The sequence below is a fragment of the Peromyscus leucopus genome, chromosome 5 (genome assembly GCF_004664715.2).
Source record: "Peromyscus leucopus breed LL Stock chromosome 5, UCI_PerLeu_2.1, whole genome shotgun sequence".
NCBI lineage: Eukaryota > Metazoa > Chordata > Mammalia > Rodentia > Cricetidae > Peromyscus > Peromyscus leucopus.
Window position 1 is genome coordinate 113,306,941 of NC_051067.1, and position 15,573 is coordinate 113,322,513.

The 15,573-nt window shown below is 41.3% G+C and overlaps 1 protein-coding gene across 3 annotated transcripts in view; it reads right to left on the bottom strand.

Moving 5' to 3' along the window:
* The window catches only part of Rfwd3 (ring finger and WD repeat domain 3), a 34,281-nt gene extending 20,886 nt beyond the window's left edge, over positions 1–13,395 (bottom strand). Inside the window, exons 1-6 of one of the 3 annotated variants that reach the window (XM_037206280.1) lie at positions 13,311–13,395; positions 10,193–10,703; positions 6,421–6,599; positions 4,051–4,118; positions 736–918; positions 565–656 (exon numbers count right to left, since the gene is read on the bottom strand). In XM_037206280.1, coding sequence (XP_037062175.1) covers positions 565–656; positions 736–918; positions 4,051–4,118; positions 6,421–6,599; positions 10,193–10,701 — 1,031 coding nt within the window. In that variant the 5' untranslated portion in view covers positions 10,702–10,703; positions 13,311–13,395. Of the gene's footprint in view, positions 1–564; positions 657–735; positions 922–4,050; positions 4,119–6,420; positions 6,600–10,192; positions 10,704–13,154 lie in introns of all 3 variants that reach the window. The other 2 variants (XM_028891055.2, XM_028891054.1) reach the window with 2 other exon arrangements.
* Between the last annotated feature and the right edge of the window lie 2,178 nt (positions 13,396–15,573).

Below are 15,573 nucleotides of genomic sequence, written 5' to 3' on the forward strand. Positions count from 1 at the left end.
AAAGTAGATGGATAATTTCCTTATCAGATATGTTTAAGAAGAAGCAAAGAGTGCCTCCGGATAAAGAAAAGGACCTCACACTGAATATGCGCAACCTCCTAGTACTAAGAGGAACCAAAGGCTTGTACAGCTAGCAGAGGGTTAAACGGGCACCATAGAGAACTGGAGAAGTCTAACCAGGCAGCATTGGTGGTGTATACCTTTAATTCTATCACTCAGGAGAGGCAGAAGCAGCCGGATCTCTGTGAATTTGAAGCCAACCTGCTCTACCGAGTGAGTTCCAGGATAATCAGGACTATACAGATACTGTCTTGAAAACGAAAACACACACACAAAACCCCCAAGAAACAAACAAACAAAAAGAAGTCAAGAAAGTCTAGTGAGGCAGATTTTAAAACTTTCCCCCCCTTTTACCACATTTACTGTGTGTTATGTGGAGGTCAGAGGACAACCTGCAGGAGTCAGTTCTTTTCCATCATGTAAGACCTGGTTATTCAATTTACTGAGTAAGGTTTAGAAGCAAGTGCCTTTACCCACTAAACTACCTCACCAGCCCTTACCTACCTTTTTATGCGCTCCTGTTCATTTGTGTCCAAAGCTCTGAGGGATCGGGCATAAAGGACAACGATGTCACTGTGCTTGGCTTTCTTGTTGCACTAAAGAGTCCAATGAGACACAATCAGTATGGTTCTAGGGATTCTGATTTAATGCATAGTCCTTGTTTACGGTCCTTACCTGAGGACATTTTCGTGTTTGTCCTTTGAGCCATTTAGAAATGCATCTATATCCAAAGAGGTGCCCACAGCGTAAGGCTGAGAGCCTGTGGTCCCCAGCACTGGTCCACTGCTCCAAACATATTGTGCAAGTTTCCCCTTCTTCATCATCCACAGAAGGCAGAACCTTGGGTTTCTGGGGAGACTGCTGGATGAAAGTTGAAATGCATTCAGGTGACAAAGTGCAAAAACAAGTCTCTGTGTGCAAACTACCAAATAAAACTGTACCAAAACGATATAAATCTAACTGAAAAGCTGCAAAGAATGTGCAACACCTACTAGACACATGTCGTTTTCATAAAATACAATCTGACAAAATATACATTGTATACTATATATACTATTTACTTCTGCAGGGTGAGGTGGAACTTTTTTTTTAAATATGCATTGGTGTTTGACCTGCATATCTTTGTGAGGGAGTCAGATCCACTGGAACTTGAGTTACAGATAGTGGTGAGCTGCCATGTGGGTACTGGGAATTGAATCCCGGGTCCTCTGGAAGAACAGCCAATGCTCTTAACTGCTGAGTCATCTTTCTAGCCCCTGGGGTGGAACCTTTGGTTTTTTGTTATTTTGTTTTTTTTGTTTTTCAAGTCAGGGTTTCTCTGTGCAGCTTTGTGTTTTTCCTGGAACTCACTCTGCAGCCCAGGCTGGCTTCGACCTCACAGAGATCCACCTGCCTCTGCCTCCCGAGTGCTGGGATTAAAGGCGGTGCACCACCGCCTGGCTTGGGGTGGAACCTTATACATGCTAAACATGTCTTTTACCATTAAGCTATATCCCATTAATACTTTTTTTTTTGCTGTTGAGAAAGGGCCTGAATATTGAACCATACTAGCCTCAAATTCAGATTCTCTCAACTTAGCCTTTTGAGTGCTGGGATTACAAGCACGTACCACCACACCTGACATACCTTTTGTTGTCATTCATTCATTATTTCATGTGGGGTTAAGAAGACAGCTTTTGGGGGTTTGTTCTCTGTCCACAATGTGAGTCTCAGGGTGTGCCTTTACCAGTAGAAGAGCTACCTCTCTGGTCCCCTATTTTTGATCTTACAAAGTTCTTTGATTCTCTTTCTTTTCCAATTCAAACAAAGAAACACAGTTACCAGTTCAAAGCTATAGAAAGTGAAGCAAAAACAATCTGGAAACTACCATGATAACCAACAATCAATACCAGGTAGTAGGTAGTTTTACTTTTTGGAGACAGAGTCTTGATTTATAGCCTAGACTGGCATTGAATCAAGTGCACTACTAACCCCTCCTGTATGTCCTCTTTTTCTTTGTTGTTACATGTGTGCATGTGTGTATACATACATATATCTGTATGTATGCACACATAACACACACAAAATATAAACACAGCCTGCTCAGTCACATGACGTCACTTGTATGTGTTTCAGGCTGACCGTCAGTACTGACCACCACTTGGTGGGCTCCTCCAGAGAAGACCATTTCTCCTGCTTTCAGCATTCTCCAGTTGCCTACAGTTCTGTCTAGGGCTGAAGACCACTCATCAGCTTGCCCTCTTCTACATCAGCGTGTCTACTGGTGCCATCCTTGTTCAAGTCCAGAAGGTTTTTTTTTATTTTTAATTATCTATACACAGTGTTCTGCTTGCTTGCATGTACCTGAACACCAGAAGAGGGCATCAGATCTCATTACAGATGGTTGTGAGCCACCATGTGGTTGCTGGAAATTGAACTCAGGACCTCTGGAAGAGCAGCCAGTGCTCTTAACCTCTGAGCCATCTCTCCAGCCCCGCAGAAGGTTCTTTTTAAAAAACTTTTTTACTTTTTGTTTTTCGATAGAAAAAAGATAGTTGTTTTCTGAATAACAGCTTTGGCTGTCCCGGAACATACTCTGTAGACCAGGTTGTCTTTGAACTCACAGAGATCTACCTGCCTCTGCCTCCCGAATATCAAGGAAGTTCTTTATACATGCAAAATTAAACTGATTATTAACTTCTATAGCCATTCCAGTCAAAGGTAATTATGAGAAAACAAAGAACATAAAAATCTTAACAAAATACACATACTGATCAATAAGCAATCATTTATAGTTACTAAATGCAACTAGAGAAACTTTTTTATTTACTACACAGGCATAAATTGCTACCTGATGATACCAATCACTACTGTGGATATATGTTTATTATCTCAGCATTTGGGAGCCCAAGACAGGAGCATTGCTACAAATTTAAAGACCACCCTAAGCTACTTAGTAAGTCAACCAGGAGTATTGAACAAGACCTTGTCTCAATGAGGAAAGAAAATCAGACATGCTTACATACTGTTGGTGTGGGTATTAGGTTGCATAAATTTTCAAATGCAAGTTTCATCTATCAAAATTAAAACATACTTTCCTTTGATATAGCAACCTCTTCTAGAAATATATCTCATGAATATAATTACAACTATCTGTTAACTGTCCAAGGATGTTCTTGACTTATATCAGAAAAACTTTAAAAGGAGGGAAAAAAGAGCAATAGTGTGCATAACAGGGAGTTGACTAAAATGTATCCTATGATGAGAAACATACAAACACTAAAACAAGGCCTGCTTGGGCTACATAGCAAGACTGTCCTAAAACAAACAAACACACTAAACAGTGCAAGGCCTGGTGGTGCATGCCTTTAATGTCAGCACTTGTGAGGTAGAGGCAGGAGGATTTCTATGAATTTGAGGTCAGCCTGGTCTATACAATGAGATCCAGGCAAAGCCAGGATTACATAGTGAGAACTCTATGAGTTTGAGGCCAGCCTGGTTTACAGAGCGAGTTCCAGGACAGGCTCCAAAATGACACAGAGAAACCCAGTCTCGAAAAACAGAACAAAACAAAAAAAGCAGTCACAGCCAGGTGGTAGTGCACACCTTTAATCTCAGCACTTGGGAGGCAGATCTCTGAGAGGCCTGGTCTACAGATCAAGTTCCAGGACAGCCAGGGCTACACAAGAGAAACCTTGTCTCAGGAAGAAAAAAAAAAAAAAGCAAAGAAGCAATCACACAATGAATAACTGAATAGAAATCACATCTGGAATTTTCATCCACAAAGCCTGCAAAGCTTTCCAATTTAACCTGTAGGCTCATTTAAAATGAAAATCTTAACTTTCATTTAAAAGGATGTTCAAACTGGATGTGGTGGCATATGCTTGAAACCCTAGCACTTAGTAGGCCAAGGATGGAGGATCCTATGTTAAAAGCCAGACTAACTTCAGGTAAGATCTTATATCAAGACAAAAGAATGTGGGGAAAAAGGAAGAAGAAAATTCATGTTACCGCTTCAGGAACTGCATCACCTCCTGTGACAGATGTAGCTTCTTGCTCTGTTGAGATAACTCCTTGTTCTGCCAAGTTGTATCCAGAAATGGTAGCATCGACAATATATGAAAGACAGAAGTTAGGTAAGAGACGCTAACAAAGAAGCCTCACTGCAGCCGTCCATCTGAATTTGTAGTATTCTTGCAAAAGAATGTCAATTCTATCATACAGCATCAGAGATTTATTATTATTATTTACTTATTTTGGACATTCCATAAGTAGACAAAAAAGTATTACCCACAAATATCCAATTTAAAAAGCAAATCAGTGGCTAGAGAGATGGCTCAGTGGTTTAGAGCACTGGTTATTTTTGCAGAAGACCCAGGTTTTAGTTCCCAGCATCCACATGACAGCTCACAGCCATCCTAACTTTAGTTCCAGAGAACCCGATACCCTCTTGGGCAGTAGGCATATATGCAAGCAATACATTTATACAAATAAAAATTACCTAAAAAATATAAAAAAACTCACAAAATTCTTAAGCCCTATTACATTGTTTTATGTATGTTTGAATACCAGACAAACCTTAAAGTGTCAATACACTTGTAAAATACTTTACAATACTACTAAAAACCTTTTTATATAAATACTGTATCATTAATATACCTTGAATAATTAATAGTAATTCCTTAATACCATCTAATAATAATAATCTGGTTTACATTAAAAATCCCTCAATAGTTTTAAAGTTGCTCTTTACAGTTGATTAATTCTCATCTTTATATGTATATATATTATATATATAGTATGTTTGTTTTTCGAGACAGGGTTTCTCTGTGTAGCTCTGGCTGTCCTGGAACTTGCTCTGTAGACCACACTGGCCTTAAACTCACAGAGATCTGCCTGCTTCTGCCTCCCAAGTGCCGAGATTAAAGATGTGCGCCGCAACAGATGAAAAAAAGTTTTTCTAATCTTGGACACAAAATTATTCCTACCAACAATTCCAAAGGACAATGAGGAACATGCAGTAAAAATAACTATACACGCTACAAATAAGACATCATGGCTGGGCAGTGGTGGTGCACGCCTTAAATCTCAGCACTCAAGAGGCAGAGGCAAGCAGATCTCTTTGACTCCGAGGCTAGCCTGGACTACAAAGTGAGTTCCAGGACAGCCAGGGCTGTTTCGCAGAGAAACCGTGTCTTCAAAAACCAAAAGACCAAAAACAGAGTCTGGAGATATGGCTAAGCAATTAAGAGCACTTGCTGATCTTGCAGAGGACCGGGGTTCAGCTCCCAGCATCCACATGGTGGCTCACAACCATTGATATAACTCAAGTTTCAGAGAATCCAATGCACTGTTCTGATTACCTTGGGCATATGTGCAAACAAAATATTCATAAACATAAAATAAATTTTAAAAATATCTAAAAAAATTTTTAAGGGAAAAGGTATTGAAAGAATACAATCTGGGTATTAGTAGGTTTTAAATGTAAGCAGGATATCTATTTTAGGGGTCTCTGTTCACCAACTGCTAAATAAAATTCAATTTACACAAAATATAATATACTAAGAAATGAACGGCACAACTCAAGACTGCTGAATTTATCATTATATAACCCAAGCTGACCTTGCATTCACATTCACATCGTCCTATTGCAGCCTCCTAGCCACATCCACCTTGGCAATACTTTTGGGACTGTCCATGACCCTGACCATGGTCCAGATATATTAGCCAAAATAATTAAACGTCTGTGCAAGCTAAAACATAAAACTAAAACAACTAGAGGATGTATACATCAATAACTGTCATGTTGTGTCTGGAAAATATTGCTAAATTCTGGAAAAAGATAGATGTTACAAGGTTACTCACTCCAATTCCCTCTAACACTAATGTAATTGTGGTTTTATCCTTTTTTTCCCCCCCAAGACAGGGTTTCTCTGTGTAGCTTTGCGCTTTTCCTAGAACTCACTCTGTAGCTCAGGCTGGCCTTGACCTCACAGAGATCTGCCTGCCTCTGCCTCCCGAGTGCTGGGATTAAAGGAGTGCGCCACCACCGCCCGGCTTGTAGTTTTATCTTTAAAAATGATGTAGCCCTGAACTTTGGCATGAAGAGACATTTTGGAGGTGTCAGCCTACTCTTGGTCTAGCCATTATTAAAGGGATCTAATAACTGGCTTAGCATGGCAGTCAGTAACTATCTCAGGTAGATCACTTAAGTATAAAAAAGTGAAAAGGAATGTAAAGTGTCATTACAAAGGGACTTATTTGTTGGAACACAAATCACAGAAAATTATGTGACAGTCTTTTAATGCCACCACAGCCAGTGAAAGCTACCTATGCTATGAGGATTTATTCTGGGAATACAAATCTGAATAAAATACCGACCTGGAGCGTTAGCTTCAGGTTGTTCTGTGTGGACAACAGCCTCTTCATTTTCTGCAACGCTGTCACTGTCAGACTCAGTACTTGACGTCACATTCCTAGTCTCTGAATCAGGAGCAGTGGCTGGAACGTAGGGCTGAGACCTGCTTACCTGAAAGTAGGCGTATACTGGTGTTCTCAACCTGTATGTACATAGACAAAAGAATTATAGTACAACGCACCATCATTGCAAGAATAATCTCTGATGATGTGAAGACAAGTCCTAGTTATTTCAATCTATTTCAAGGCCATGAAATGCTTCCGTTGAAAGCTGAGTCGAAAAATAACATATTATAGGGCTAGAGAGACAGCTCAGCAGGTAACAACAGCACTTACACTGTGCTCTTACAAAGGACCTGGGTTTGTTTCCTAGCCCCCACATGGCAGCTTACAACTATCTGTAACGCCACTTTTAGGAGATCTGATGCCTCTCCTTACTTTGATGGGCACCAGGCACAAGGCGCGCGTGCACACACACAGTACATATACATGCTCACAGGCAAATAATCATATATTTGAAAATAAATCTACCTGGGCTGGAAAGATAGCTCAGTGGTTAAGAGTCTTCCAGAAAACCAGGGTTCAGTTCCCTGCATCCACATGGAGGCTCACAACCATCTATAACTCCAGTTATAGGGGATTCAACGCCTCTAGTCTCTTTGAGTACCTGGACTCTCATGCATATACCTACACACAAGAATTTAAATTTAAAAGACACCCACAGACACATAATTTAAAATAATAAAAATAAATTCTTTTTTTTTAAAGATTTATTTATTTAGTATACAATATGTATGACTGCAGATCAGAAGAAGGCACCAGATCTCATTATAGATGGTTGTGAGCCACCATGTGGGTGCTGGGAATTGAATTCAGGACCTCTGGAAGAGCAGCCAGTGCTCTTAACCTCTGAGCCATCTCTCTAGCCCTAAAAATAAATTCTTAAAAATAAAACTTTAAGAAAAAAATGGATTAGGCAAATACTGGTTAAATATACTTTAATCATGGGGTCTTTTAGGAAACCAACCACCAAGCAGATCACATAATGAGGATTCTCTCCAAACAGACCTTGTATTCTGACAGCACTGAGATCCCCGTGGGTGGCTGTCAGTCTATTTTCAAGGCTACCATGGGTCTGGACAAAGGGATGAGAATAGGGAACACTACAAAATGGACCAAGATTCACTTGTTTTGTGACTAGTGATTCACTAGTCACTCCCTAGATTACTAGACATTTGGTTAATTCTCAGTTATAAAAACTTGATTCATATCTTACTAGTACCTTACTACTCTAGGGAGAAAATTTTCTAGAGTCCTTATTCTGCCATTTTTTTTGGTAAAGTGCCTACATAGTAAGTACAAGGTCCAGAGTTCCTGGGCTGGATCTCTAGCTCCAATCCTAAAGAATTTCATAAGAACACTTTGTGTCCTCCCCACCCCATTTTTAAACAGGATCTCACTATGTAGCCTCAATAGGCTATCCTTGAACTCACAGAGGTCTACCTGTCTCTGCCTCCCCAAGTTCAGGGATTAAAGGTATGCATCACCACTACCTGGCTTTGTTTGAGGATAAGGTATCCAGATTATGGAACTAAAAAGTGTTGGGATTAAAGGCATGTACCACATATAGCTGTCCTCTTACAATTTTTTTTTTTTTTTTACATTTATGACACTTTGCCTGCATGTATGTCTGTGAACCACCTACAAGTAGTACAAAAGCCAGAAGAGGGACATCAGATCCTTTGATACTGGGGCTACAGATGGTTGTTGGCAGCTAGGTGAATACTAGGAATCAAATCCTGGTCCTCTGGAAGAGCAGCCAAGTGCTGAGCCATCTCTTCAACCCACCCTGTTCTTGACACATTTAAGTTTTCTTTATCATCTGTAGTCCTAACCTTCCTTAGCTGTGTGATAACAGGTACTCTGATCTATCTCTAGAGTAAAATTCAAATGTACATATTAGAGTTATACTATTTGATGAATGAATGATGCCTTTGGCAGCTAGAATCAAGCAGAATAGTTTGTAACCTTGGCTTAGGGGTCTGTTGGGAAGATCAGCTCACTATTTAATTTTTTCCCCAAATTAGCCTCTTCGCTAGATCTAAGGCAGAAGCTGCTCATTTTGGCCCCAAGGAGTCTATCAGATGAATCAATGGCAAACACTACAGCAAGAAATTCATCTAAATTTCTGAAACTCAGAAGCCAGCAGGGCGGCAACACTTATAATTTCAGTACTCGGGAAGTGAAAGCAGGCGGCTGTTACCAGACCAGCCTGAGCTATATAATAAGACATTATCTCATTGGGACAAAAACAAACAAACAAACAAAACAAAAAAAAAAAAAAACCAAACACCAAAACCAACCAATGGTTGTTTTTGGTGAAAACACCCTACCCAATGCTGGTGAGATGGCTGAGCAAGCCAATCACTTGAGTTTCACTGGGGACTCATAAGTATGACAGACCCAACTCCAGCAAATTGTCTTCTAACCTACACATCCGTGCTGTGGCATGAGTGTGCTCATATACATACACATACATGGGTAAGTACATGTAAAAACAAAACAAAAAGACCCTACTTTCAAACAAAGAAAAATATAGTTCAGAAGTCTGAAGCAACCAGTCTTAGGAAAATTCAGTTACATGAATTTAGTGTAGAATTTGCTCAAAATACAGTAACAGAGAAAAATGTTTTAGTATCATATTTATCTTGTTACAGAATGCAGGTTCTTTCCAATAAACTGTAGAGCCTTGAGCTTTCAGGTTTACTCACTTTGCAGAGAAGTTACATGGCTATCAGTCAAATGGCTTGGCCGACACATCTTTCAACATCTATTCTACAATCCACCTCCCATAATTAAATTAAACATTTTTGTTTTTTGAGACAGGGTCTATGAAGACCATGCTAACTTTAAGCTCACAGAGATCTGCTTGCCAAGGGCTGGGATTAAAGGCATGCACCAAAATGCCCAGAATTTAAAAATTAATCAATCTTAAAGGGGGGAGGGGCACACCATAGTTGGGAAGAAGGCTCAGCAGGTAAATCACCTGCCATTCAAGCATAAGGGCCAGAATTCAAATACCCAGAATGTGTAAATGTAGAGAGGGAAATGTGGAGAGGGCCACTTGTAATTCATGGAGACAAGAGATTCCGAGAGCAAGCTAGTTAGCTAAACTGGCCACATGGGAGAATTCTAGGTTCAAATGAGACCCTGCCTCAATACCCATGCACACGAAGGTACACACTCCATGCATATTTGAAAACATTTTAATTAAATAAATTAAATTGAAAACATTTAAATAAAAGGGGTAGGGGTGGAGACTGGAGAGATGGCTCAGAGGTTAAGAGCACTGACTGCTCTTCCAGGTCATGAGTCCAATTCCCAGCAACGACATGGTAGCTTGCAACCATCTATAGTAAGATCTGGTGCCCTCTCCTGGCCTGCAGGCATACATGCAGACAGAACACTGTACACAATAAATAAAGAAATAATAATAAATAAAAGGGGCCAACCATCAATAAACACTGCTGCTTACAAACTTCCCTCTAGCTTTCAAAGCAAATTACTGAAACCATCTGCTCAATACTAAAAGAAGTAAACAAGGCAAGTACTAATTTTATCCAATCTACCAGAAGTGGGGATTCTGAAATGTTAACTTTGGTAGCACTGGGGGTGTGACTAGAATCTGAGTTTCACAATTCATAGAGTGGCATCAATCATTTAACTTATATTTTACCTGGCACTATGTGGCCTCTGAGACCCTCCAGTTCTTGCCCTCAAAATGGATCCTGCTCTTCTCCTCATTCTCACTGGCCCCACACTGTGGTTTGAAGTTGGGGGTCTCAGCAATTCCAGCATGTTATGAAGTCTCTGCAGCCCACTGATGAAGTTGTTCATTGAAACGGCCGTAGCAGCTCGGACAGTCTGGTTAGCACCAGATCCCTGTCTACGCTCCTCTGAAGTTCCTGGGTTGACAGTCTCCATATTTCCTTCTGAGAGTTGTACTTCCTCTGGCAAATCAACGGATGCTGGTGGCACAGGCTGTGGAGCGGGGAGTCCATCTTGGCTGCTGACCACTTCAGCGGGTGCAGGCTGATCAAGTGCTCCTCCTTGGCTATTGGCCACTTCAGCAAAGGTAGGCTGGAGGAGAGGCGCCCCTTGGCTGGTGACTTCAGCTGGAGTCGTCTGTTCTATAGTACCATCTAATGGTACTTGAAGATCACAGTCCATTGCCTCATGAGCCATCACTAGGGATACAGTATTTGTAAAACATATTAGTAAAATAGGTTAAGAAAGTGTTATATAGTTGATATAACCAGTCTTTCAGAATTTCTGTTTAAAATTCTTTTTAGCAAAACAGAGGATTAAAAATTTTTTTTTTTAAAAGTTAATGAAGTAAGGAATGTTTTGGCAACCAACTCTGGAGCATGGAGGATCACCATGAATTCAAGGCCAGCCTGGGCTATAAACCAGACCAAACCAATCTAAACCAAACCAAACCATTTACAACCATTTTCCTATAATCATAGTATGTCCCAAAATATTATAACAGAGAGGCTTAACTATTGTATCCAAAAGTAATCTCCCAGAAACCCTGCCATCTTGTCTCAACCTACATATAGGCTTTTATCAAAACAAACAAAATGCTCTACTTAACCGGTAATATTAATCTTTCACAGCACCAAAAGTGACAAAGGATATACAGAAATGCCATTTTTTGGTATACATGATTCTGGCTGAACTGAACACAGGGCCTTGTATACACTAAGCATACTGCTCTACCACCTAGCTCCACCCACCCATCTACTCCCAGCCGAGCCACAGAAGACATTCTTACAAGACATTTTTACATTTACAAGATAAAATTTAAATTTCTTTGAGAAAAACTGAAAGTGAGACTGGGGCCTGAAGCTTGGTACTAGCCTAGTATACACAGGTATTTGGATTAATCCTGGCACATATGCAGTTATACCAGAGCGGAGCTTGCTGGCCTTGGTGATACACCTGTAATCCTAGCACCAACAGACTGAGGACAGAGGCAGGAGAATGGTGAACTGGGATAGCCTCAACTACAAAGCAGGTTTCAGAAACCTGAGCTACTTAGCAAAACCTTATTTTAATAAGCAACTTTAATTAACTAAAAAATAAAGTCCAAGACTCATTAGATCTGAGTAATGAATGCACAGAATTTCTTATTCTAATTTTCAGCATGGTTCTATATTTTAAAATGGAATTTCCTCCCATCTCATGCCTAGAGAGCAACCAGCTCTGATTTCAACTGGAAGATAACAGCAGAGAATTCCACACAGCATTGGCTTCATGGCTGGTGCTGCATCCTCTACTTCTCAAAACACAGAGAAAAAACTCCAAATGATAAACCAAAACTACAACTAAGAACATACCAGGACCTAGACATTATTAAAACTCCAGCAGACTTCTATTTAAAAAACAAACAAACAAACAAACAACCTAGCAATTTTAACTTTTTAATGCAAATATATGTGTATATATATATTTTTTTGCTGGGCTGGAGAGGTGGCTCAGCGGTTAAGAGCACTGGCTGCTCTTCTAGAGGTCCTGAGTTCAATTCCCAGCAACCACATGGTGGCTCACAATCACCTGTAATGAGATCTGGCACACAGGCAGAACATTGTATACATAATACATAAATCTTAAAAAAAAAAAAAAAAAAAGGGATATGCTTAAAAAAATTCTTCACTACTCCTCAAAAAACACGTAAAGCTTTTAATGTGGTTCTAGTTATCTTAAAAGGCCCTGCAGCTGCTTAGTGTCAACAGTAATTCCATCCTTAAGAGGGGCAGAGACGGAAGGAGTTCCTCAGATTTGAGGTCAGTCTGGGCTCCAGAGGGAGACGTCACAAACAAGCATGCCTGAGTTACTTATAGATGCACTCTAGAGACATTACTTTAGACTTATGTGAACAAAAGGCAGGATCGGATCAATAAAGGCAGAATCCAGGGACACACCACTGTCCACTCTGAACACTACTTCTTACAGGCGGCTATTTAAAGTTTACAATTAAGTTAGTTCCTTCATCGCACTGGTAGAAAGCAATAAACACGACCTTTTCCCAAATCCTGTGCACGAACCTAGGACTGTTGTCTACAACAAACGCACGGGCCCGCCGCCTTCATTACGGTCGGCACGTTACAAAAACGCTAGTGTGATGGACACGAAATGTCAGGAGCCCTCAAAACGTGAACTTGTCATCTTACAAGAAGCTTTGGAACCAGGAGGCGGTTCCAACACACAGGACGTCGGGAGGCCGTGGGGATTCAGTTTGACCTGGGTTCAAATTCAGGCTCCCCCCTTTAGTACTTGGAAAACCTCAAGTTTGTTTCCTAACCTGTCTGTCCAAACCTGTTCACCTGCAGAAGAGAAAATGAAACTACTTCCCGTCACAGTGACGCTGGCGCGGTGGTGGTTAAAACATCAGTTCTGTTAAACCGCGAGTGACCTGGGGCTGGAGCAGCACGGGAGGCCCCAGCAGAACTACTCCGTACGGGGCCCGCAACCGGCGCAAGCAGAACCCCGCTTCAGCTCCTTCCGGGGAGCTCGTCGTTTCCGCCTTTCTCGCCCCCGACCCCCCTATTCCTCGAGACGGAAGGAAAAAGGTTCAAGGTCCTTAGCCCCGGGCCGAAGGAGACCGCCGAGTTCCCAGCCCGCCTTCAGCCTACCTGACTAGGCCCTGCGACCAGGCACGGAAGACAATCGGCATCCAGAGCCCCGAGGCCCGAGGAGAAGCAGGGACCCGCCTCACATCAAACCGCAGGGACCAAGTCGGACGCCCCGAACGACCGCGACTTCTGCAGTCGTTGCCGCGCAAAACTCACCGCGCCCGCGCCAAACAACTCCCCGGGACTCCTCCAGCGCCCGGCTCGAGCCGCGGCTCAGCGAGCGCCTATTGGTCAGGCGGCGACCAATACCCTCTCTTCTTCTTCCATTGGTCGCCGCTGGCTGAAATAGTGACGCTCTCATTGGCCAGCTCTTGATACTTCCTCGGCGAGAACCTCGTGCGAAGAAACCTCATACAATTGGTAGAAATCCATGTCCGTCATCTCGTGCCCAACCCTTCAGGGTAGAGCCTGAGAATTTTCTTCCTTTTTTTTTTTTTTTAAAACCGGTTTGCATTTGAACCTGCGAGCCGGAAGAAGACTGGGAGGAAGAGAGTTCGCCATCTATTTTTCTAATGAAAGTGAAAATGTTAAAAGTGACTTCCTCTGCCTCTCTCTAAGGCTTTGTTAAAGAATATAGTAGTTTATCAATGATATCAATATCAAAATATTGTCGCCAGAGTTCTGGAGTCCGTATATTCTCTTACAGGGTTGAGCAGCTTGTCTTCAATGGTCAAAAAAAGAATTTGCACTTCTTCAACTTGAAACTACTCCAATAAATTGCCTGAAAGTATAAATCGTCACGTAAGATTTTTCCAGCATGTTTCTGAAAGAAGAGCTTGTATAGGTTTTTAAAATCAAAAACTACAGGCACATACTGTACTTTAAAAAAAAAATTCAGCTGCCAATTTTTAGTGAAATTGATAGTAGAGGACACAATAAATAATAGAAAGATACTTTTCTATGGTTTTCTCTTATTTATTTATTTATTTATTTATTTATATTTCATGTGCATTGATGTTTTGTTTGCATGTATGTCTGTGTGAAGTTGTCAGATTCCCTGGAACTGGAATTACAGACAGTTGTGAACTGCCATGTCGCTGCTGGTAATTGAACCCAGGTCCTCTTCCCTACTGAGCTATCTCTCCAGTCCTGGATTACTCTTCACATTAAAGATTACATGGACATTGAGTGGGCAGTGGTGGCACATGCCTTTAATCCAGAGGCTGGCATATATCTGTGAGTTTGAGGCCAGCTTGGTCTAAGAGTGAGTTTCCGGAGAGCCAAGGCTACACAGAGAAACCCTGTCTCAAAAAACAAAAACAATATGAACAAACAAAAAAATACATAAGCACATTATCAAATATTGAGTAATTTCCTGGAAATTTTTAATTAAGAAATTAGGGTTAGCAGTGGTGGCCCATGCCTTTAATCCCAACACTTGGGAGGCAGAGGCAGGCAGATCTCTGTGAGTTCAAGGCCAGCCTGGTCTACAAAGCAAGTTCTGGGACATTCAGAGCTGTTTGACAGAGAAACCCTGTCTCAAAAAATAGATAGATAGATGATAGATAGACAGATAGATGAATAGATAAATTAGTAAGTGTAGCACAGTGGTATAGCATTTGCCTAGCATCTGTGAGGCCCTGGGTTCAAGACCCAGTACTTTAATAATAAAGGAGGGGGTGGGAGGGGGGAGAATAGGGGAACCCATGGCTGATATGTATAACTGAATGATATTGTAAAATAAAATATATATTAAAGAAAAAATATAATAATAATAATAATAATACGTTGCTACTACATCACACAGTAAAAGAAACTCAGACAATGTAAAGGGCTGTTCAGTGAAAGGTAAATATTCGTCATGATCCACACTTAATGGCTTTGGGTGAGGAAACGTAATTTTTTCCAGTTACCCTTTTAAGCTCACAGTTGGAACAGACTCCTGGAATGAAAGATGAATTGGAGAAGAACAAAGCATTCCAAGCTTGATAGTGTCCAGCATGTGGGAGAGACTGTGTGAAAAGCATCTCAAAGCAGTGGCTTAGCTGCTTGTGGTTCCCCCCCACCCTGCACTGCCAACACTCAGGAGGCCGTTACAGGAGGAGCTTGAGTTTCAGGCTGGTTTGACTTATAAAACAAGACTGCTGTGGATATCATTCTATATAAATAAAACACTGATGGCCAGTGACCAGGCAGGAAGTAGGTGGCCAGGCAGGAAGTAGGTGGGACAAGGAGAGAGGAGAATTCTGGGAAGCGGAAGGCTGGGGGAGAGACACTGCAGCCACCGCCAGGACAAGCAGCATGTAGAGACTCTGGTAAGCCACCAGCCACGTGGCAAGGTATAGATTTATAGAAATGGGTTAATTTAAGATAAAAGAACAGTTAGCAAGAAGCCTGCCACGGCCATACAGTTTATAAGTGATATAAGCGTCTGAGTGATTATTTTATAAGTGGATTGTGGGACTGCGGGGCTTGGGGA